Source organism: Carcharodon carcharias, chromosome 1, assembly GCF_017639515.1.
Source record: "Carcharodon carcharias isolate sCarCar2 chromosome 1, sCarCar2.pri, whole genome shotgun sequence".
In the NCBI taxonomy this organism is placed as follows: Eukaryota; Metazoa; Chordata; class Chondrichthyes; order Lamniformes; family Lamnidae; genus Carcharodon; species Carcharodon carcharias.
In genome coordinates this window covers 89,556,117-89,581,654 of record NC_054467.1, presented here as the reverse complement: position 1 = coordinate 89,581,654, position 25,538 = coordinate 89,556,117, and the positions used below count along the sequence as shown (strand labels likewise).

At 41.8% G+C, this 25,538-nt stretch overlaps 1 protein-coding gene across 1 annotated transcript; it reads left to right on the top strand.

Annotated features, from left to right (window-relative positions):
• The first annotated feature begins 20,008 nt into the window (after positions 1 to 20,008).
• LOC121283266 (dolichyl-diphosphooligosaccharide--protein glycosyltransferase subunit 4-like) lies at positions 20,009 to 20,126 on the top strand. The gene has a single exon (XM_041197686.1). It carries the CDS (start codon positions 20,009 to 20,011, stop codon positions 20,120 to 20,122), a length of 114 nt encoding a protein of 37 aa, XP_041053620.1. The 3' UTR covers positions 20,123 to 20,126.
• The last annotated feature ends 5,412 nt before the right edge of the window (positions 20,127 to 25,538 follow it).

Here is a 25,538-nt window from a genome sequence, read left to right as displayed (position 1 = left end):
GTTAGTCTCGGTAATGGCGACTATGAAATGATTATTGTAAGAACCCATCTGGTTCACGAATGCCTTTTAGGGAAGAAAATCTGACATCTTTGCCTATATGATACTCCAGCCCCACAACAATGTGGTTGACTCTTAGCTGCCCTCTGAAATGACCTAGTAAGATACGCAGTTGTATCAAACTGCTACAAAGCCTACAAAAAGGAATGAAACTGGACAGACTATCCAGCACCGACCTAGGCACTGGAAACGACAATGACAAACACAGCCCTGTCAACCCTGTAAAGCCCTCCTTACTAACACCTGGGGGCTTGTGCCAAAATTGGGAGAGCTGCCTGACAGACTAGTCAAGCAACTGCTTGAAGCAGTGGCAGCAGTGTATGCAAAAGACAAGATGCACTGTAACAACTCAACAAGGCTCCTTCAACAGCACCTACCAAACCCATGACCTCTACTGCCAAGAAGGACAAGGACAGCAGATGCATGGGGATACCACCACCTGCAAGCCACAAGCCACAAGCCACACACCAATCTGACTTGGAATAATGTCGTTGTTTCTTCATTGCCACCAAGTCAAAATCCTGGAACTAACAGCTATGTGGATGTACCTACACCACATGGATTGCAGTATTTCAAGAGGGCACCTCACCAGGCATCTTCTCAAGAGCAATTAGAGACCAACAAAAAATGCTGGTCTAGCCAGCGACACCTGCATCCCGCAGAAGATTAACAAAAATGTTGGCACCCCTGTTGCGTATTGCCTGAACACTAAAATTTGGACTACATGTGCAGATAGAACTCTGCTGAGTAATTTTGCAGCTTCATTAAGAAATTATATAGCACCATTAATTCATAAAAGGTCCCAAAACATTTCGCAAGATTATTATCAGACAAACCTTAATAACAAGCCACATAAGAATATATTAGGACAGGTGTCCAAAAAGCTTGGTCAAAGGAGTAGATTAAAGAACTGTCTCAAAAGCAGAGAGTGAGATGGAGAGGTGGAAAGCTTCATGGAGGGAATTCCAGTGCCCAGGGCCTAGGAAGCTGAAGGTATGGCAAAGGGGAAAAGAAAATTGGAATGCACAAGAGGCTAGAATTGGAGAACGTTCTGAGAGGGTTGTAGAGGTGACAGAGATATGGAGAGTTGAAGCTATTGAGGGAAGCCATCAAGGAGAATTTTATATTTGAGGCATTGCTGGACTGGGAGCCAATATAGGCTAAACTGTGTAATGGTTTGAACTTACAATGGTAAAGGTACTTTCAGCGGAATCCTTGGACAATGTGCTTCAGAAGTTACTTGCAAAGTTAAGTATATTGAAACTTCTCCTCTATCCCTCATTCTAGATCTATTCCTGCTGAGCATGTCAGGAGCATCTGTGGAGAAAGGAAAATCATTGTTGATACAAAGCTTATGACCATTTCTCAGAACTAGAAAACGTTACAGATAAACAACTTATAAAGAGGAATAAAGCAAAGGATAAAATGATCACATACACCAGAAAAGAATGACATACAGAGTGTTTTGGCAGAGAATAGGAAATGGTTAAATGACAGGCAAGGTATTGGCATAAAACAGAAGGAGGCACATTGAGAGAAATTAGAGAAATAAAAAATGTACCCCAGAGCATGTGTGAATGTTTAAAGCATACACCTGCACCTTTACCTCTTCCCTCCTCACCATCCAAGGCCCCAAGCGCTCCTTTCAGGTGAAGCAGTGCTTCACTTGCACCTCCTTCAATCTGATCTACTGTATTCGGTGCTCCCAATGCAGTCTCCTCTTTGCGGAACACCTTCGCTTAGTCCGCAAGCATGACCCAGACATTCCTGTTGCTTGCTATTTCAACACACCATCTTGCTCTCATGCCCACAGGTCCATCCTTGGCCTGCTGCAATGCTCCAGTGAAGCCCAACATAAACTAGAGGAACACCTCATCTTCTGATTAGGCACTTTACAACCTTCTGGACTTAAACATTGAGTTCAATAACTTCAGACCATAAGCTATGTCCTCCACCTTAACCACTTTGTTAATTCAATATTTTTTTCCACAACACCCACCACCCCACAAACACACCACACCCCCCCCACCCCCCCGCCCCCCCGACCCCGAACAGGGCCAGCTGCCATTTGATCTTAAGTGCTGCTTTCACAGAGTGTTGACCCTTGTTCTGCTATTAACACATTCTGCTATCTTACTTTTATACCAGTATCAGCACCTTCTTTAGTCTTTAACACTGTCACTAACAGTCCCTTTATCTAGTGTCCATGACATCTTTGTCAATCTCTCCTTAGCTCCAATCTATCCCTGAACTTCTATTTTGCTCCACCTGCTCAACCCTCTCTTAAACAGTATAAAATCAATCACATTTCTACCTCCCTTCAGCTCAGAAGAAGAGTCTTACGAACTCGAAATATGAACTCTATTTCTCTCTCCACAGATGCTGCCGGACCAAACCAGCATTTTCTGCTTTTATTTCAGATGTTCAGCATTTGTAGTGTTTTGCTTTTATTTCAAAGCTGAAAGTCTGTCATGGAAGTATTTTTCTCACGTTGACATCTGCCTATTTGATGTGAACAATGAATGTATCAAAATATTGTATAGAATTGCTGCTATTTGATCAAAGACGTTAACTCATTTAAAATAACCTTTTATTTATTGTATCATTGTAAATTAAATATCATTTTTCTAGTATTAATGTGGGATACTGAAGAAGGCTTGTAGGTGCTGTCTGTGTGTGTGTGTGACTTTTAATTTAACTGAAAACAGTCAGACTGCAAGGTTTAAATCATCAAAGGGATGGGGAGGTGCGAAGGAGACATTTTGAAATGGAAATGGACGAGCTAACATTTACATTTGTAGATAAGTTGAATTTCAAAGGGGAATTAGAAGGTGACAAGGAAAATAGTTGCATCTTGCAGGAGTTCATAGGTAAATAATCAGTGGGGATGTTGTGCTTTGTTGACCCAAAAGCAAAGACAAGATGGAAACATGAAAGATCTTATATTTGGAAGAGCTTGAGTTTCAAAGAAAGTTTAAAACAATGAATTCAAAGAATAAAAGGGGAGAAAATATATTTAAGGAAAGATTGAAAGATATATGAAGAGTGGCCAAGTGAGATTACAAAGAGTGTACCATTAAAAAAGCAGCCTCTAGCCATCTAAGCGGCAAGCTTGCTTGTTCTAGAAAGCAAGGTTTTGTTAAAAGCCTTGGAATTCCATTGTCAAATGAGAGTAAGAAAGAAGCTGTGAAATACCTTCCTTATAGCAACAGTGTGTGCCTTGAGGTAATATTGCTGGATGTTTTATAGATTAAGAATCTATTTGGGCTGTTACCTGACAAAGGGTGTTTATTTGGGATTCTAGCAAGGTAGAAATCTTTTGGGAAATGTTATAAGACAAAATGTAATCATGTAATTGTAATATTTTCTTTTCTTTTGTTAATAAATGTTTTAATTTAATATTTGAAATCTCCAAAAGTGGTAGTGGAATCTTTACTTCTGACTTCAATTCACATACCTTCTCATAATAAAAATACAAATTGCAAATCATTGTGATGGCTTAGCCAAGTTTTCCTTTGGGATTTGGTCCACCCAGCAATTACCACCTGCTTTATCATAACATCATGCAGGACCAGTATTTTCTATATCTCACCTTGAACCTTCCTCACCTTAGCATGGACCAGATGATACTTTTCTATATGTTACAAAGTAATAAATGCAGAACAATGTTTATGCTTGATGTAGGCACAACTCTGAATAAAGAACACTGGGATAAATCATATTAGTACAATAAAATTAAATCTCAAAGCAAAAAGAGTATAAAAGAGCATAATAGAACAACAAATTGCAACTATAACTTCCTGAACATTGCCCATATGTACTATTGGCATACTGTGTAATTAGCAGTGTCTATAAAGCATTAACATGTCAGCAATGACATGTTTTCCCACAGCAGAATACATTTTGAACCCTTACAACATCAGGTCTGACTGTTCTGATGATCACATCAATCAAAATTTAGATCAAGATTTTATTGGTGGCCAAAACCAATGTAACCTGAGAAATGTTTACCATTTCATTGGCTGCACTTCATTAACCACATTATAAGAATTTCTCTGTCCACCACACACCCTGTCAACAGCAGTTCACCAAAAAACCAGGTACCTCCTCCGAGTGAATAGAGGCTTACATTCTATTCTTCTATAAAATAACACCTCTATTCAAGAAAGGAAGAAGACAGAAAGCAGGAAACTATAGACCAGTTAGACTATCATCTGTCATTGGGAAAATGCTAGAATCAATTATTAAGGAGGCAGTAGCAGGTCATTTAGAAAATCATAACACAATCAGGCAGAGTCAAAATTGTTTTATAAAAGGGGAATCATGTTTGACAAATTTATTAGAGCTCTTTGAAGATGTAACAAGCAGAGAGTGGATGAAGTGGAACTTGTAGATGTAGTGTTGTTGGATTTCCAAAAGGCGTTTAATAAGGTGCCACATAAAAGGCTACTACACAAGATAAGAGCACATGGTGTTGCGGGTATGGATGGGGAATGGCTAACAGGATAAAAGGGAATCCCAATATGTCCTTGAGGCATATGAATAGTAAATCTTTGGTAAAAGGGGGAGTAGGACCAATTAGAGACCAAAAAGAGGATTTACACATGAAGGCAAAGGGCAGAGCTGGGGTATTAAATGAAATTTATAATCTGTCTTTACCAAGGAAGGAGATGCTACCCAGGCCATAGTGAAAGAGGAAGTAATTCAGAAACTTGAATGGTTTACAGGATCACAGAATTGTTAAGATGCAGAAGTGTCTGCACCAGCTCTCCAAATGGGCATTATGGCTTAGTGCCATTTTCCTCCCCTTTCCCCATAACCCTGCACTATTGTTTCCATTTAACTAAACATCTAATGACCTCTTGAATGCCTCAGTTGAACCTTCCTCCACCACATTGCCAGGCAGTACATTCCAGACCTGAATCACTCGCTGTGTGAAAAAGTTTTTTCTCACATCACATTTGCTTCTTTTGCAAATCACTTTAAATCTGTGCAAATTCTTGATCCTTTTATAAGCAGAAACATTTTGTCCCTATCAACTCTATCCAGTCCCCTCATGATTTTGAACAGCTCTATTAAATCTCCTCTTAGCCTTCTACTCTCCAAGGAGAACAGTCCCAAATCTCAAATCTATCTTCATAACTCAAGGTTCTCATCCCTGAAACCATTGTTGTAAACCTTTTCTGCACTCTCTCTCTAATGCGTCCACATCATCCCTATACTGTAGTGCCCAGAACTGTGCACATTGCTCCAGCTGAGGGATCAGTAGTGTCTTATATAAGCTCATCATAACCTCCCTGCTCTTGTACTCTATGCTGCTATTAATAAAGCCCAGGGTACTGTATGCTTTATTAACTGCTCTCTCTACCGGTCCTGCAACCTTCAATGATCTATGCATATATACACATGGGTCCCTCTGCTCCTGCACACCCATAAAATTGTACCCCTTATTTTATGTTGTCATTCCATGTCCTTCCAACCAAAATGCATCACCTCACACTTCTCCACATTGAACTTCATCTGCCACCTATCTGCCCACTCTACCAACTTGTCTATGTCTTTTTGAAGTTCCATACTGTCCTCCTCATGGTTTACAATGCTTCCAAGTTTTGTGTCATCCACAAACAGTGAAACTGTCCCCTGCACGCCAAGAGCTAGATCATTAATTTATCTCAGGCAAAGCAATGGTCCCAATACTGACCCCTGGAGGACTACAAACCTTCCTCCAGCCAGAAAAATATCCTGACCTCATTACAGCCTTTGTTCAAACATAGACAAAAGAGCTGAACTCCTGAGGTGAGGTGAGAGTGACTGCCCTTGACATCAAGGCAGCATTTGACTAAGTGTGGCATCAAGGAGCCCTAGCAAAACTGGAGTCAATGGGAATCAGGGGGAAAACTCCTCAGATACTGAAGCAGTCCATGTCCAAATGCAGCAAGACCTGGACAATATTCAGGCCTGGGCTGACAAGTGACATACACGCCACATAAGTGCCAGGCAATGACCATTTCCAACAAGAGAGAATCCAATCATCGCCCCTTGATGTCCAATGGCATCACTGAATTCCCCACTATCAACTTCCTGGGGGTTACTATTGGCCAGAAACTGAACTGGACTAGTCATATAAATACTGTGGTTCCAAGAGCAGGTCAGAGGCTAGAAATTCTACGATGACTAACTCACCTCCTCACTGCCCAAAGTCTGTCCACCTTCGACAAGGCACAAGTCAGGAGTGTGATGGAATACTCCCCACTTGCCTGAATTATTGCAGCACCCGCAACACTCAAGAAACCAAACACCATCCAGGACAAAACAGCCCACTTGATCAGCACCACATTCACAAACATTCACTCCCTCCACCACTGACACACAGTAGCAGCAGTGTGTACCATCTACAAGATGCACTGTAGGAATTTGCTAAGGCTCCTTAGAGACCATTTTCCAAGCCCACGACCACTGCCATCTAGGAGGACAAGGGAAGCATATAGATGGGAACACCACCACCTGGAAGTTCCCCTCCCAGCCACTCCACCATCCTGACTTGGAAATATATCACCGTTGCTTCACTGTTGCTAGGTCAAACTTCTGGCGCTCCCTTCCTAGCAGCACTGTAAATGTACCTACACTACCTGGACTACAACTGTTCAAGAAGGCAGCTCACCACCATCTTTTCAAGGGCAACTAGGGCTGAGCAATAAATGTTGGCCCAGCCAGTGAAGACCACATCCCGTGAATGAATAAAAAAAGGATACCTGCCTTTATCTTGTGCAGAAAGGTTTCACATCTGAGTGACATTAACATTGATCATCAGAACAAGGAGCAGCAACCAAGGAGACATTTTTGGGAACTTATTTATAATAGTGAACATTATGTACAAGTGATTAACATCCATGCTCAGACTATGCAACTGCATATGCTTAACCTTCATAACCCTGCTGCTATATTTTGGTGCTCTCCAGAGATCCACAGCAGAGGTGGAGGCGGCCTGCTGACTTCAATGCCCTGTCTGTGATGACCTTGATAGGTGTCTCCTGGAGGGCTGAGACCTGGAGAGCCTGGCTGCTTTCAGGGTCCTGCTGTGTGGCAGTGGCACCCTCCTTGGCAGTTGGAGCTGCAGCAGCTGAGATCACAGGAAGAGGGAATTCAGATGGGGTGGACAATCCCGGAGGCACTGAGGTGAATGACCCTGGGGTGTGCACCTGATGACCTCCTCCCCAGGGTGCCCAATGACCCTGGCTGACTCCCTGAGAAGAAGAGGAAGCTGGAGATCGAACAACCCCACACCCCTCTTGAATTTACACTGTTGGAGGCCAAATATAGTGTCAATGATGGAATTCAGCTAGCACAGCAATGCAGGACCAATATCCTGGACATAGGTCTCCATGGCGGCCACCTTCCCACCTTCCTACAAAAGTATAATAATTTTCATAATATTTTTCTGGTTTGTTGTAAAGTAGGTTTATAGTTGGTTCTGTGTGTCTGATTTAATTACATTCAGATAGACTGCAATCTTGGAATTGTCAAAAGAAGCTAGTTGTACAAATACGTTTGAAATGCTAATGAATTAACATGGATGCTGGCTTAGCATGTAAAGTGTGAAGGGAATTTGCATTTTTAGATATGTGAAGGGATTGTTTGGATTTCAAAGAAATGTTAGTCTGTTTACAATGAGCCAGATAAGCAAAGCTAAGGAGTGTGTTTATTTTCCCCAAGAGAATATTGGCAACATTAAAGTTTTTATATTATGGGAAAGGTACCATTCCAAAGATATATGGAAGATTGGAATTTACATGTTAAAGAAAGAGAAACATATATAACTGAGAATGAAGGCTATGTGAGGAGAAGGCCATGTAAGATCTAACAGGAGTGTGTGAACCAATCTTGAAGAAACCTCCAGCCATTTGTGCATAAGTCAACAGTTGGAGAAAGCTATCTGGAATTCCACTGACAAGTGGGGATTGTGTTAACTTGCTGGTTTTGTTTTAAATCTGAAATCTATTTTGGACTGTTGCCTTAAAGGGAGTCTGTAACTGGGAGTCAAGTTAATTAGGAATTTTAGGATTTTTTATGGTATTAAGTAATTGTAGTCTTATGTATGTGCCTGAAATCTTTTATTTTGTTAATAAATATTTTAATCTAACTTTTTAAATCTCTAAAGGTCTTGGTGGCCTCATTACTTCTGAATTCTCTGTAGCCAGGATCGAGAGTCCCAAAGGCTATGTTGCCTACCTGGTGCCAGGGTTAAGGATATTTCATCTGGGCTGCAGAGGAGCTTGGGGTGGGAGGGAAAAGATCCAGTTGTCATGGTCCACGTGGGTACCAGTGGTATGGGTGGAATGGGGAAAGAGGTTCTGCTGATGGAATACGAGCAACTAGAGGCTAAATTAAAAAACAGAACCAAAAAGGTAATAATCTTTGGATTACTACCTGAGCCATGAGCTAATTGGCACAGGGTCAATAAGATTAAAGAGGTAAATGCATGGCTCAAAGATTGGTGTGGGAGAAATGTGTTCGAATTCATGGGACATTGGCCCCAGTACTGAGGAAAGAGGGAGCTATTCCATTCGGACGGGCTCCACTTGAATCATGCTGGGACCAGTGTCCTGGCGAATCGCATAACTAGGGTTGTAGATAGGGCTTTAGACTAAATAGTGGGAGGAAAGGTTCAGTTGCATGGAAATATAAAAAATCAAAGTTTAAGGAGAGGGTAAGAGTGCAGGTTAGTGATGAGGCTGATTGTCACCAGAAAGTGAAAGAAAGGGACAGAGTGTATGAATGCCATATTGCACCAAAGAATCATATAAGAGTAGGGAAAATTGACAATAGGGCAAACTTAAAGGCTTTGTATCTGAATGTGCGTAGCATTCGGAATAAAGCTAATGAGTTAACAGTGCAAATAGAAATAAATAGGTATGATTTGGTGGTGATTACTGAGACGTGGTTTCAAGGAGAACAGGTTTGGGATTTGAATATCCAAGGGTGCTCAATGTTTCGGAAGGATAGGCAGGGAGGAAAAGGAGGTGGTGTAGCTTTGTTACTAAAGGAAGAGATCAGTGCTATAGTGAGGAATGATAGAGGCACTGGAGAGCAAGATGTAGAGTCAGTCTGGGTAGAAATAAGAAATAACAAGGGAAAGAAGTCCCTAGTGGGAGTAATCTATAGGTCCCCAAACAGTAGTTCAGCAGTAGGGCACAGTATAAACCAAGAAATACTGGGAGCATGTAAGAAAGGCACAGCAATAATCATGGGTGATTTTGATATGCATATAGACTGGACCAATCAAATTGGCAAGGGTAGCCTCGAGGGAGAGTTCATGGGGTGTATTAGAGATTGTTTCTTGGAGCAATATGTTGTGGAACCAACCAGGAAGCAGGCTATTCTGGATTTGGTTTTGTGTAATGAGATGGGATTAATTAATGATCTCATAGTAAAGGATCCTCTAGGGAAGAGTGATCATTGTATGCTAGAATTTCAAGTTCAGTTTGAGAACGAGAAACTTGAGTCCCACACTAGTGTTCTGGAATTAAACAAAAGTAAGTACATAGGCATGAGGGTAGAGTTGGCCCTAGTGGACTGGGTAGGAAGACTAAAAGGTAGGGCAGCTGATAAACAGTGGCAGATATTTAAGGAGATATTTAATTCCTCCCAAGTAAAATATATTCCAAAGAGGAAGAAAGTAGGTAAGAGGGGGAAAAACCATCCATGGCTAAGCAAGGAAGTTAAAGATAACATAAAGGCAAAAAACTGAAGCATACCAAATTTCAAAGGTCAATTGCAAGCTGGAAGATTGGGAAACTTTTAAAGATCAGCAAAGAGTTACTAAAAAAAAATAAAAAAGTAAAGGTAAACTATGAAAGAAAACTAGGGCAAAATGTAAAAACTGATAGCAAAAGCTTCTACAAGTATATAAAAGGAAAGAGAGTAGCTAAACTGAATGTTGGTCCCTTGGAGGATGAAACTAGGGAGTTAATAGTGGGGAACACAGAAATGGCAGAGACGCTTAATCAATAATTTGCCTCAGTTTTCATGGTGGAGGACACGAGTACCACCCCGATAGTAATGGGTAGTGCAGAGGGTATAGAGAATGAGGAACTTAGAACAATCACTAGCACTAGAGAAAAAGTACTAAGCAAACTATTGTGATTAAAGGGTGAGAAGTCCACAGAACCTGATGGCCTACATCCTAGGGTCTTAAATATGGTGGATGCATTGGCTATAATATTCTAAAATTCCCTGGATTCTGGAAAGGTTCTAGTGGATTGGAAAAATGCTAATATAATGCCGTTATTCAAAAAGTGGGTGAGGCAGAAAGCAGGAAGCTATAGACCAGTTAGATTAATGCCTGTCATTGGAGAATTGTTGGAATCCATTATTAAGGAAGTAATAATGGGGCATTTGGAAAGTCAAAATGCAATCCATCAGAGTCAGTATGGTTTTATGAAGAGTAAATCATGTTTGACTAATTTGCTAGAGTCCTTTGAAGATGTGACTAGCAAAGTGGATAATGGGGATCCTGTAGATGTAGTATATCTGGACTTCCAGTAGGCTTTTGATAAGGTGCTGCACAAAAGATTAATACACAGGATAAGATCACATGGAGTTAGGGGTAATATATTAGCTTGCATAGAGGATTGGTTAACCAACAGAAAGCAGAGTCGGGATAAATAGGTCTTATTCTGGATGGCAAGCTGTAACTAGTGGGGTGCCACAGGGCTCAGTCCTTGGGCCCCAACTATTTACAATCTGTATTAATGACTTGGATTCAAGGATAGAAGGTACTATAGCTAAATTTGCAGATGATACCTAAATAGGTTGGAAAGTAAGTTGCAATGAAGAAATAAGAACGTTACAAATGTATCTGGACAGATTAGGTGAATGGGCCAAAATTTGGCAGATGGAGTTTAACATGGATAAATGTGAGGTTATCCATTTTGGTCACAAGAATAAAAAGGCGACTTTTTATTTAAATGGAGAGAAACTTCAGAATGCTTCAGTGCAGAGAGATCTGGGTGTCCTCGTGCATGAATCACTGAAAGCTAGGATGCAGCTACAGCAGGTAATAAGGAAGGCAAATGGAATTTTGGCATTTATTGCTAAAGGAATAGAGTATAAAAATCGGGAAGTGTTGTTGCAACTGTACAAGGCATTGGTGAGACCACACCTGGAGTACTGCGCACAGTTTTGGTCCCCTTACTTGAGGAAGGATGTAGTTGCACTGGAGGCAGTTCAGAGGAGGTTCACCAAATTGATTCCAGAGATACGAGGCTTGTCTTATGAGGAGAGATTGATCAGTTTAGGCTTATACTTGATAGAATTTAGAAGGATAAGAGGAGATCTAATTGAGGTATATAAGATGCTAAAAGGAGATAGACAAAGTAGACGTGGAGTGGATGTTTCCCCTTGTGGGGCTTTCTAGAATGAGAGGCCATAGCTTTAGGCTAAGGGATGGTAGATTTAAATCAGAAATGAGAAGGAATTACTTTTCTCAAAGGGTTGTGAATCTGTGGAATTCACTACCTCAGAGTGCAGTGTATGCCGGGATGCTGAATAAATTTAAGGAGGAGATAGGCAAATGTTTAATTAATAACAGGTTGAAAGGTTATGGGGAGAGAGCGGGAAATTGGAGTTAAGACCAAAATGAGATCAGCCATGATCGTACTGACTGGCAGGGCGGGCTTGAGGGGCTGAATTGCCTACTCCTGCTCCTAGTTCTTATGTTCTTATGAATTCAGTACACATATCCTCTCATAATAAATACAAATTGCAAAACTGTTGTGATAACACGACCAAGTTTCCCTTGTGGATTCGGTGGCGCACATCATCTGCCACATGATTACACATTGTTGACCTTGGGTGTGTTGGCATGCTGGCATTATCACCTCAGGCTGAAAGCAGACCAACTCCTCCAACGTGCCTTGTAATCTGAAGAGTGCAGTGGACATCCCTTCCTGATGTTCCTGGGCTTGCCTTTGCAGCTCCAGCAATTGAGGTATGATCAAGTCCAAAGACTGGCATCTGACTCAGACTCAGCAGATTTCTGACCTCCAGCAACCCTCCAAGTGCCAGAATCCTGGAAGTTCTTGCCATCACCTGCTGTGGATTAGACAGTGCAATGTGCTCAATAGATTGCGACTCCAAGGCTACTCAAGAACTGGGTCCCACTGAGGTGTGTGCCTCTGCGCTGGTGGAGGGTGTGGGTGAGCGCTGTAATAGGTCTTCAGTTGTGGTTTTAGCAGATTCCTCTTCCAAGGTGTCTTCAGTGCTTGAGTCAAGGACCTGGGACAGGGATTTCCTCAGCTGTTTCCAAGATGTGCTTGTGAAAGCAAGGAGGAATAATTAGTGCATGACAATGGCCTGTGAAACAGGACACGTCACCTACAGCATGGTAGAGCACTGCCGACCTCATTGGCAGCAACCTCTCCCTTTTTTTGTGTGCTAGCTTGTCCTGCACAAATAGAGGTGGAGAGAGTGTAAGCAGGAGTGTAAGCCTTCCAAGCCAGATGATAAATATGCCTGGCATGTGTGGGTGAAGAGTGATCGCATCGATGGGATGAGGATAATGAAGGTGTGTGTGAGAGACAGTGAATGGTGATGTCCCTTGAACTGGCAGTGAGTGAAATCCCTGGCGATGTGTGATAGGTTTGTGAGTGTAAGATATGAGAGTGATGAAAAGGGTGACTTACCCTGGTGGAATGAAGGAGGTCATTCATCCTCTTTTGGGACTGGGTGGCTGTCCTCTTTTGCAGGGCATTGGCACTGACCACTGCTGCCACCACTTCCCAAGCTGGATTAGTGATGTTGCTGCCCATCCTGTGGCCAGAGCGAGGGTAGCAGACATCAGGGCAGGCCTCCATGGTGTCCAAATGGAGCTCCAGGGATGCACACTGAATCTGGCCACTGTAGTCTTCTTGCCTTTTAGGGCCACATCTTCTGTGCAGCACTCCTGGGCTGGGAGCACTTAAAATGTGGTGCGCAGTGTGAGGAAGCAACGAGGTGATGATGTGGCAGGTGAGTGAGAGCCCGCCTGCCATCGAAATGGCATGTTTCCCAGGAATGCATGATGAATGAATCACATTAGGGGCAATACAGCGTGAAAAGCTGCCATTGCGGCAGGCAGGTAAAACATTCTGTATCCCACTCGCTATTGCACTTGATACAAATCTGGGATTATTCAGGGTAAAATTAATAGCCACATGGACAAATTAAAGAAAGCCCACATAGATTTTTTTTAAGGGAAAATCATGTTTAACTAACTTGCTGGATCTTTTCAAAAATGTAAAAGAGAGGGCTGATAAGGGCAATGCTATTGATGTGGTGTGCATGGACTTCCAAAAGACATTTGATACAGTGCCACACAACAGACCCGTGAGTATAGTTATAGCTCATGGAACAAAACAAACACTAGCACTATGGATACAGAATTGGCTGAGTGACAGAAACAGTGAGTAGTAAATGGATGTTTTTTGAGCTGGAGGAAGATATGTATTGGGGTTCCGCAGGGGTCAATGTTGCAACTCTTGCTTTTCATGATGTATACTAATGACTGTTATAGAGTTGATCTTCAGACAACTTTACTTAATGGAAACATTTGGCTTTATTTACAAGACAGCAGCAGCAACTACACACGCCCATCAAACTCCATAACTAAAGAGGTACTCTCCTGTGGAGGTTCCCAGCACTGCTAACACATTGGCTTACACAGATCATGTGATCTTAAAGCACAGGATTATTCTTAAAGCTACAGTCCAACATTTTCTAAAACTATAACCACTACAATGACCTAGACATTGGTGTACATGGCACAATTCTGAAGTTTGTGAATGATACGCAACTTGGTAACATTTTGAAATGTGAGAGGTATTGTGTAGAACTTCAAAAGGACATAGGCAAGTTGGTGGAATGGATGGACAGGTGGCAGATAAAGTTCAATGCAGAGAAATGTGAAGTGATTCATTTTTCTGGAAAAAAGACAAAGAGATAAAATGCAGCATCCAAAAGTGGCTGCAGCAGCAGAGGGACCTGGGCATTTATGTGCATAAGCCATTTAAGGTGGCGGGACAGGCTGAGAGAGTAGTTAATAAAGCACACAATACCCAGGCTTTATTAATAGGGCATAGAGTACAAGAGCAAGGAGTTTATATATCGGATACTAGTTCAGCCTCAGTTGGAGTAGCATCCAGTTCTGGGTACCGCACTTTAGGAAGTATGTGAAGGCATTGGAGAAAGTGCAGAAAAGATTCACGAGGATGGTTCCAGAGATGAGGAACTTCACTTATTAAGATAGATTGGAGAAGTTAGGGCTGTTTTCCTAGGAGAAAAGAAGGCTGATAGGCAATTTGATAGAGGTATTCAAAATCATGAGCGGTCTAGGCAAAGTAGATAGGGAGAAACTGTTCCCACTCATTAAAGGATCGGGAATGAGATTGCACGGATTTAGAGAAATTGGTAAAATAAATAAAAGTGACATGAGAAAAAACCTTTTCATGCAGCTGGTTATGGTCTTAAGTGCACTATTTTGAGATTGTGGTGGAGGCAAGTTCAATCATTCAAAAGGAAATTAGACTGTTATCTAAAAAGGAAGAACATTATGGGGTGAAGTTAGGAGAATGGCACCAAGTGTATTGTTCATTCAGAAAGCTGGTAGACAAGATGGGCTGAATGGTGTGACACTTCCTTGATTCTGTGAACATGAGACAGTTGGGATAAATGGGTAATTTTCAAGTTGGTAAACTGTAACTAATAGAATGCCACAACAATCAGTGCTGGGCCTCACATATTTACAATCCATATTAATGATTTAGATGAAGGGGCCGATGTATTGCAGCCAGATTTGCTGACAATACAATGATAGGTAGGAAAGCAAGTTGTGAGGAGGTCACAGAGAGTCTGCAAAGGAATTTAGATAGGTGGTGTGAGTGGGCAAAAATTTTGCAGATGGAGTATAACGTGGGAAAATGTGAGGCAGTCCAATGTGGCAGAAAAAATACAGAATATTATTTTAAATGAGAGATACTTCTGAATGCTGTGATGTGGTGGGATAAGGGTGTCCTTGTAAATGAATCACAAAAAGTTAACATGCAGCTACAGCAAGTAGTTAGGAAAGAAAATGGAATATTAACCTTTATTGCAAAGCGGATGGAGTATAAAAGTAGGGAAGTCTGATTACCACTTGTTTGATCCCCGTGGAGATAACACACCAAAAAAAACATTTACCGAATCACCCCAATGGATAAAACAATAGGCAAGATGTAGCCTTTTCATAATTTTGACAATGAAACCAAAATCAACATAAATTAAACATGAATTAACAGGCAAATTACAGTCAATATAAATAATAAATTACACATTAAATAATAGAGACAACAAACATAGGTCTCACCAATTTATCAGGCAACCCTCTCAGCATATATGACACCAATTTCAGTCACAAAGTTCTTTAAGACTCTAATCTTCTTCAGGTAGAATTACAAATCTTTTTCCTGAAGGATTTAGCCACCAGTTCTTATCCAACAGCAGCTCCCACTCAAATCAGCTTCCAAAGGTTCAACCTTCAACAAAATGGCACACGTCTCCAGAACCTTCTCAGCCTTCACCATATCTGGAGTGCTGTGTGCAGTTTTGGAGTTACTTAAGGAGGGATGCACTTGTATTGGAGGCAGTGCAGAGAAGATTCGCTAGGCTGCTTTCTGTTTGAAGCATGTTCACAGCCTACAAGACACAATGCAGGCCTGCGATGGAATTTGCTCCACTTGCCTGGTTGAGTGCAGCTTTAACAACATTCAAGAAGTTCGATACCACACAGGGCAAAACAGTCTGCTCAATCAACACCCCATCCGCCACCTTAAGCTTTCATTCCCTCCACCACCAGCAAATCAGGGTTGTCATGTGTACCATCTCATAGATGCACTTCAACAACTTGCCAAGACCTTCCAAACTCACGACCTCTATCACTTAGAAGAGTGGGGCCAGTAGACATATGGGAAAACCACTGGCTGTAAAGATCCCCCCAAGATACACGCTGTCGCTGGGTCAAAATCCTGAAAGTCCCTCCATAACAGCACTATGGGTGTACCTATGCAACACGGACTGCAGTGGTTCAAGAAGGCAGTGATTAAAGGAGGCAGCTCACCACCACCATCTGAAGGGCAACTAAGAGTGGGCAATGAATACTACCTTTACCAGCAATGCCCACATCCCATGAAAAAATTTTTTAAAAGGGTTTAGGCCAACAAATAGCCAAGTTGAGAGCTGTGCCATCAGCTGTAAGGATGCTTAATACTAACATGCACAATAGAACCTACATTGGCAATAACAGTACCAGAAACTGCAGCATCAAACCTGGATCCATCTCCCTCCAGGTTTATGGCAATTCAGACTTTTGGGAATGGTACTACCAAGTGACACAGAGAACAGCTCTGCTCTGTAGTCATCAAATATTGCCCAACATCAGCAGCTATCAACTGAAACGGGAGGAAGGCGGGTGGGGGGGGTATACGCGACTGCTCCATTATATGCCTACAGGCCAATGCTTACACCTTGAGTTTCTGTTCCCCTTGACTTTTGTTAGGCACTACCTCATCAGAATTATTAAATGCTGCTCATGTAATGAAATGAGCTTTCAACTTTCTAAATGTTTAATTCTCTGCAATCTATTACATCTCACTCACACACACTTTTTTAACGCTGTAAAAGCACAAATTCAGTTGATCAAGGTATGCAGGTGCTACCTGACCAATCAAAACTGGGCATGACTTGATCAAAAAGGTACAGCAGGCCTTTAGGATACCTGATGTCAGAGGCAAAGACATTCTGTGCCTTTTCACAGTATGATTTCTGTCAGGACAAGAAGTCAATCAACCTCGTGATCAGGACAATGGGTTTGCCCACAGGATGAAACTACTGATAAGTAAAGTTGTTATTCCTGACTTGTAAGACATGGTCGAAACTCACAGGCATCTTTTCCAAAAAAGATACACAAAAAGGATTAAGACCTCTGGGGGTGAAAACAGCAAAGAATATCATCTGAGCAGGAAGGTGGCATTGTTGAAGCAGATGGTTGACGTGTATTTGATTAACCAGGATCTGTCTCACTCAAGGAGAACTTTCCAGCATGCCTCATGGGGTATATAACCTGGGGAACAATGGTCCTTATGGTTGACAGGAGGAAGAACCAAGGGAAGACAGAAGCAGCAGCTTGAGCAATTCACTGACTACATTTAAACTACAGACTGATTGCTGTGATTCAAACTAAAGGAAATTTTCAGCCACAATATTGTAAGCTCCTCATCCTGTTTCTGAATATTAAAATTTGAACAATAAATTGAATTCAGAAATTATCTAGAATAATAGTCAATTTTGTAATCCTAGAGTAAAAGAACTTGTAAAAGAACTGGGCACAGATTTACCTTAAAGGTCCAATAATGGGTGTGCTCCCGAAAACAAACCAAGTCTGCACTTGGATATGTGAATAACTATGCAAATGGCTACTTATGAAATTGGAATGCTACTCCAAATCTGGCAGGGTGAGCATTATTTTACTATTTAGAACTGATTTATTGCAGCAGATAGAAATCGCTCCCAGCAACTCAATGTTCTTGAAGAAACACAATAAGAACAAGAATGTTACAAAGCAAAATTAAAATATGGCAACCACACTGACTGTCCTATGAGCTCTTGTCAATTGGAAATAGGTGGCCTGAGTAGATGGGCATGTTATAAAGACAGTATTAAATTATGCTGGCATGGTGTAAACAATTATTCTGTGTTGTAGCTTATCAATTTTAAATTAAATGGTTTTTTTTTGCACACTGAAGGGAAATGCATCCTAAACAAGTTTCCTGTTGTGTTTGGGGTGTAAAATTTATATTTTGAAAAGGGTGAATAAACCTGGAGATTAAACTCAGTGGGCAACCATTATAGGACTGTCATATTTCCAATGACAGTTCCTGTATTGTATGAAAAATTGAAGCTTTTTGTGAGTTTTATTGTGAGGAAAATAAATAGCTTCTATTCATTTGCAACAGTGGGGTCCTTTTTCAAAATATAAAGGCATAGATTTTGTGGTTGTTATGATAGCAAAACTGTCAGCATTTGCCTTCACTGTTCTGTGAAATTGACAGCAACTTCTGGCGTTTCCACTTGTGAAATTAAAGGCAGAAGTCCAGAAGTTGTTGTCTGTGATATTCTGTTCCTACATGTAGAAATCATCGCAGATGAAAATTTTAGAAATCACTTGAATTGATAGAAACTTACACTTTTTAGATTATCATTCTCATTATAAAAACCCTTGGGCTTTTTGAATAGAAGCTATTTATTTTTCTCACAAAAAGCTTCAATTTTTCATACAGTTATGCCTTGTTGAAAGAGGTGCAACTGGGCTTTCAACAGCTTACTAAGTGATAATTACTTATGACAACCTCTCTGGTCCTGAAAAACTAACTTTACGTTTGTGGTATATACTATTTCTCCATTGTGATAAAATAATACATTTTTAAAATAATATACATTTATTTTTAGAAATTGATTATGATATTTTGGCTTTATCTTAATCCCTTGTGTATGTCCCCATCTTTAGTTTGCCCTATGCAAAATGATTTAAAAGAGAGTAGCTTTTACTTCCTGGTTTGCTGTCTGAAAATCCTTCACTGTGAATTGCTGCTTAACACAATTGATGACATCACTATTCAGCAATAGTGGAGATCTTCTATAGCTGACAACAGAATTAAATTAAGATTGGGAAAAGGTGAAATCCAAAGTGATCACTAGATCTTCTTGGGTAGTTTTCTCCAAGGTCACAGTGAGTGCTGACGTCAAAATCCAGGCCAATTAAATTTTCTACAAATTCTGAAACTTTTTTATTTCCATTAGTTTATTATTGAATTAGAAATATTTATACGAATGTAGCAATTGTAGTGTTTATGCCACACAATCTTTCAGCATTTTGTTACTTTTCTTTAAAATCAAATAAATTTTATATTACCCATTCCTTGACAACTGCTTTCAGTCAATTATTTATCTGAAAGTCCAATTTGATACTTTTCTAGGGTTTTACAGTTTTCTGGATGTCGTTGTGTTTCCATTTCTTTCTGAGACATTTTGCTCATTGCCCTTTCCTGAGTCATTTAGCTGCACCCATTACCCCCATGCAACTGTTCCCCAGACCTCAGTGAATGGAACACTGAATTCAACTGCTATGAAGCCAGTGAGAATGGGCAAGCATTGACTTCTATTTCTCTTCCCTTCTTGTAAGGTATCTCATGGCCGCAGCTTGGCACTACCCCAAGATTGTACAACTGAGATAGCTAATTCCGTATGCCATGAATCACAGGCCCAAACTTAGCATGCTCTGGCATATTAAACTGGAATTTTGATATGCTGTATCACTCTGAGTTGCTTTGGCTTTAAGGACACATACTTTTGTCAATTTCTAAAGCATGGACTTCAATTATAATTTGCTTCTTTTGAAGACACAACATCAGGTTGCACGCATACACTGATGACATCCACCATTCCTCACCACTACAACCATCAATTCACTGCCACTGTGTTGGCAGACTGCTTGACCAACGCTCAGTCTTGAATAAGCTGTAAATTTCTCCAGTGCTCTTCTGAGGTGAAGTTTTGGCACATAATCAGGATCGATAGAGTTTTTGAGGATTTTACTCTCTAACCAACCATGCAATAATTGATCTGGAAGTGCCTAATGCTTTGCTTTGTACTCAAAAATGGAAAATTGTTTCCTGCTTGGCTGAAATTAATCAACAATGAGAAAAAAATGACCAAATAATGTAAAATTTTAGAATTCAGGCAATCCTGAAGTAATACAAAAATTGGAGTGAATTGCAATCCTTAATGCCCCCAGCATCAAGCCCTCCCACAGTGCCACTCTTCGAGAGATGTGGCCTCGAGTCAGGACTTGGGAGTAGGATCTAATTTATAAACCCCTGGGAGGATGATCACAGATGCACAGCTAGCGATCTTTGCCAACATGCTGGGGGTATCCCTTTTCCTCCTTGTTGTCCTATACCATTATGTTGCTGTTAACAATCCCAAGAAGCTGGAGTAATGGAATAGCACAGGAGCATAGTACTGTGACATTAGTGAAGGTTAGGGCCAATAATAAATGGATTACTTTGAAAGATGGAAGCCAACTTTAATGAAACACAATGTCCATTGGACTTCGCCAGTACTATAGTGAATAAGAACTGTATTAATCGTGTTTTGTACGAAGAAATATGCCTTGTCAATAAATATGTGGCTTGAAAAAGATATGTATACTCACAGCAGGTAAAACAGTGCACTGAGTGATTAAGATGAAAACATACCCCCAATATTTTAATATCTATAATCATTGGAAACAATTGATTGTTGGGCAGAATCCTACAATCGGGACATGGACAGAAATTGCTCCCGATCCTGTCAAGTCCCCGACATCATTATGTCCAATTCTAATATAATGGAAGGCAATTAAGGTCCAAAAGTCAGAAGCCTACCTGCCTTCATTTTTAGGTCAGCTAGCACACATCCGGGCAATTGATTTGTCAATTCATCAATTTTTATGCAACCTGTGCTATTTGGTTGCAAGGGCTGCATGGATGGGCAGCATTGCAGCAGGGTGCTCCAAATTGACCTGGAGGGTGGGATAAAAGCCAGCATAAGAGAGAGTATGATACTGTAGCTGAGTCTGGAGGACAGGTCAGTGAAATTGTTCTGTAATTACTTTGTGGCCAAGTTTGCTGTTGAGCCATTAAAGGGGCCATCTGTGAGGACTCATTGGGAAGAGGGGCTTGAGCCAATTGGAGGCAATTAAATTGCAGTCTGCAGCAACAGGAGCCACAGTTGCCAATTGGAAAGAATACTTTCCAGTGGAAGCTCGTCCATTGAGGAGGAGGGAAGGAGAAGGAGGGAGATGGAGGCTGCTGGCCAGGGGCAGTGACAACAAACCTGTCAGCAACATGAGCACCATGGTGATGCCAAAGGCCCAGGAGGCCAGTGAAAGGAGGATAGTTAGGTACACCCCAGGAGAAGACACTACTCTGAGGGAAGGGAGTATGGGCAGCATTCCAACTCTCCAACTAGCTTCAAATGTGTGAGCGTCAGTGTCGCAGAAGGCTGTATCTCTCCAGAGAGGCAGAGACATCCATATTAACATGATTGCTGGGGAGGCCTGTTCCAACTGCGTGGTTGGCCAGTGTCTGTGGCACTGAAGGTAATGGTGGCCCTAAACTTCTACGCGTCAGGATCTTTTCAGGTATCAGCAGGTGAACTGTGTAGTATTTTGCAATTGGCAGCCCATCACTGCATTAAAGTTGTAACAGACACAGGGGAGTGGAAATCTCCATAGCTTTCTGCATTGATGACGAGAACCAGGCTGAGAGAGACAGGGGCTTTGTGGCTATTGCAGGCTTTCCTGCAGTGCAAGGAGCAATCAGTGTGCACATGTGGCCATTAAGGTACCTGTAGATGGGGAGATCTTCTTTTGCCATCCCATGGGAGAATCTCCTGCCATTTTTTGATGGCCTGGAGTGGATTCAAAGGGAGTTATCATTAAACTGTGGGGCCATCCGTGCACACTCTTCTGCCGATGCTAATGGATGAAGGTTATGCCTTTACAATCCTTTGCAGTTTTTGAGCTTCTGTTCTCAGCCTCCTGTGGCTTACAGTCATTCAGGTGCACTGGGACTAACGAGATTGTGGCAGCCCCTTTGCCTGCAGCTGCCCTTCACTGCCTCACTTTTCACTTCCCTCTGGCATTCTTCTTCAGGACCGATTTGAGCAGACTGACACTGCCGATGTGCCTTTAAACCTCCAGCCAGCAGTATCTTCGCCCCTGAATCCGCCCTCATTGCCCCCTCCAAACCTACTTTGGGCCTCTCCACCATTGTCCATTAATTGGCTGACAAGCATATGATTGCAGTTGGCATGCAGGACTGGGCCCACTTCCACTTCCTCCCATAGGACCCACATGCTCTGTGCTCAACTGTAACCACAAGATATATAATCAGGTGCCAAATTTGGGATAAGAGGATGCAAGGAGCCCTTACAAAAAGAAAACAAAGTAGAGTAACAAGCAACAAGTAAAGTATTGCAGAGCAAAATATTTTTGCCATGCATAAATTCACAGCCATGATAATGTTCCCTCAATCATTTTATTTTTGTTGCATTTCTATGTTACATATTTATGTTGAGACCTTTCCTTCCTTACATTGTTTCCTTACCTTCTTAGTTGAGTACTATTGCCTATTCCCTACTTATTATACCATTCAGTTTATTTTTCAGTTGTTTTGAAATTAATTCCGACCTTGACATTTTATAATCATATTATCTTCTATCATTACATCCCTGCTTCCTTGGCTTTTATGTTAGATTTTTGCTACTCATTTATTTTAATTCAAAGTCTTTTTTATTTCTTCTAGCTTTGCTTTTGTTCATTGTTGCAGTATGAGGAGTCTGGGGAGATGTCAGAATGTAGCAGCAGTTTCTCAGAAGACAAGTAGTGAGGGCAGCTTTGGGATATTTGCTGCATTCTGATTTATGCAAAATACCAGATGCAAACTTATGCTTTAGAATTATAAATATACAGGATCAGCCTGTGTTTTGGATTTCTTGGCTTATTTAACCATCCTGTGGGAAATTTCCTCTTTATATCATTCTACTGATTAAAGTTATGTTTCATGTAATCTTGTTAAATCAAAAAATAATTTATTCTCATTTGGGGAAAGTCAACTTTGTCTTAATAAATAAACAAGGTAAAGGAGAGCTGCAATTTTATTATAAAAGATGTTACAGTAAAACTTCAATTACCTAACCTTAGTTTCACTCAAGAGGATTAATATAAGTGGTTTATTCCCTTGGTTTTCTTATTTTCTTTGTTACTGTAACTTTCTCACATTGTGAACTTTCCAGATCAGCTATAGATGCTTCTACCGTTCTCGGTTTCTCTCTCTCTCCCTAACTTACTATTTATCAGTGCATGCTTCTTTTGTCTCTTCTGTAGTGTCTGCTTCTCAATTCCTCCTTTCTCTGTTCTGACAAGGTTCATCTTCATACTTGCTGCAGGGACCAGTACACATGGGAGTGCAACAACAAAGCCCCTGATTTCTACTCTATTGTTTAGTGGATACAGGATTGTGGTCAGCAGGCCGACAATCATAGAATCAGAGAATGGTCATAGCAGAGAAGGAGACCTTTCGGCCCATCACGTCCATGCCAGCTCTCTGCAAAAGTAACTCAGCTGGTCCAACTCCCTCACCCTTTCCCCATAGCAATTTGCTTTTTCTTCAGGTATTTAACCAAATCCCTTTTGAAAGCCAAGATTGATTCTGCTCCCACCACATTTTCAGGCTTGTGCTGTGCTAAAATGAACTTTTTACATCAGAAGTATAATGTGCTACTGGGATTTGCAGAATGCCACATAGGAATAACTATCTCTAAGATTTTCCTTTTGACCTAAGAAAACATGTGGAATCCATACTACCACACCTACCCACTGCCTAGCAACTGAGGTGCGAAACTCAGAATGTGAAAAAATTCAAAGAGTTCCTACCCATAAATACATAACAGGAGGGTTGAGGAAAAGCAAAGACAGGTGAAGGATGATGGAGGGAGGCTCCCGGATGATGGCAGGAAGGTCGAGGGTGAAGGTGGGAGGGCCAAGGGTGAGAGATGGTCGAGGGGCAATACCTCTGGGTCAAAGGTGATAGTTGGACACTCCAGGATGATTGGGGAGGATGCAGGGTATGCTGGGAGGGTCAAGGGGGATTGGGGGAAGTTTGAGGGTGATGAAAAGAGGGTGGAGGTGGATGGGCTGCAGCTGCAGGGTCATAGTGTGCATGTTCATCAACATGGTTGCTAAGAAACTATTATTTTGTTGGAGGTCATGTGCTGCTAGGAAAATTTTAGCTTGCAGCAGATCAGGTTTTTGTGGGAGGAAGCCACTGTGGGATTGGAGGAGTTCTGGGTGTGGCAAATGGGAGGTTTATGCATTCCCATTGTTCAACTCTAGCTACTCTAGGAGTGAAGGCCATGTCAATAGAGGTGTTCAAATCATTGCCTGCCTTCTTCACACAGTTCATTTTGTGGATTTGCAATGGATCTCATAAACCCAATATTTTTGCACTCTTGGGTGATGGAGAAGAGGAGGACCTTAGTTGCATAGAAACATAGGCTAGAAGGCCATCAGCTGGCACTAGCCGAGGGGAGGGGAGGTCAAGAGGAATTGAACTAGGGCCGTCTTCATCGCCAAAGAGCATTGACATATCAGCACATGTTCAGAATGCACACCAACTACCTCCAGGTGTCTGAGAGGCAATGCCAGCAATGGTGTAGGAGGCAGTTACTGCAGCCCATGGTTTTGGAGAGCCCCATGTCAGCCCCCTCCTAGCTAACTGTAGCCCTAAACTTATATATCAGTGGCTCATTTCAGACCTCCATGGGATAGATATGTGGCATTGCTCAGGCAGCAACACATAGGCACATAAGTGAGATGAGCAATGCCATGTTCAGCAGAGCAAACAAATTTATTAGATTCACAACAAATGCTGATAGCCAGGCTGCTAGAGCAGCGGACTTCAGGACCATTGCACAGTTCCTACAGATACAGAGTGTAACTGACTGCACACGCTTGGCCATTAAGGTTTCCTGGAAACAGCCAGCTGGATTTGTAAATTGGAAAGGGTTTCACTCCTTTAACATTCATGTTGTCCGTGACCACTGGAAAAGAATTAAGCAGGTGTGTGCTCATTTTGCAGAGAGCTCTCATGATGCATGCATCTTAAGGAACTCTCAGCTTCAGCAGCTATTCAAGGCTCCTGCCCAAGTGCAAGGTTGGATCCTGGATGGCAATGGCCTTCCCCTGAGGACATGGACCATGAAGGCAGTGTGTCATCCCCACAGCCCTGTAGAGGGGTTTTACAATGCAGAACACAGATTGACCAGGGCAATCATAGAGCCGACCATTGCATTGCTCAAAATGCAATTCCACTGCCTTGATCAGTCCTGCAGAGGATTGCAATGTGTCTTACAGAGGTGTCGAAGATTGTCATCATCTGCTGTGCCTTGCACAACTTAACTGTTTCTCAACACATGTGCCAGCATTGTGCCCGCAATACTTCTTAATTTTCCTTTTAGAATTACTATGCCTTGGTGCAACCCTGATATTTGCAGCTGCTGAGGAGGTGGGCTGCTGAGAGCAATGCCCATTGCTTGTGATGACTTTGGTGCACATCCTCTAGTGGTCCAAGACCTTGAAGGCCCCGGCCTACTGGGAGACTCCTACATGACCGCAGGGGCAAACTCCCCGGCTTTGCCTACTGGAAGCTCTGGGGTCACTGGCATAAGGGTTGAGGAGCACCCACTCACCCTGGGAGTGCCCTGAGAGGATGCCCACTGGGGAAGCTGGCAGGCACTCCGACGCTCTCTCAGTGCACAATGGCACCTCCCTGTATTCCTGAAGAGAAGGAGCATCTGGAGGGATGTCTGGG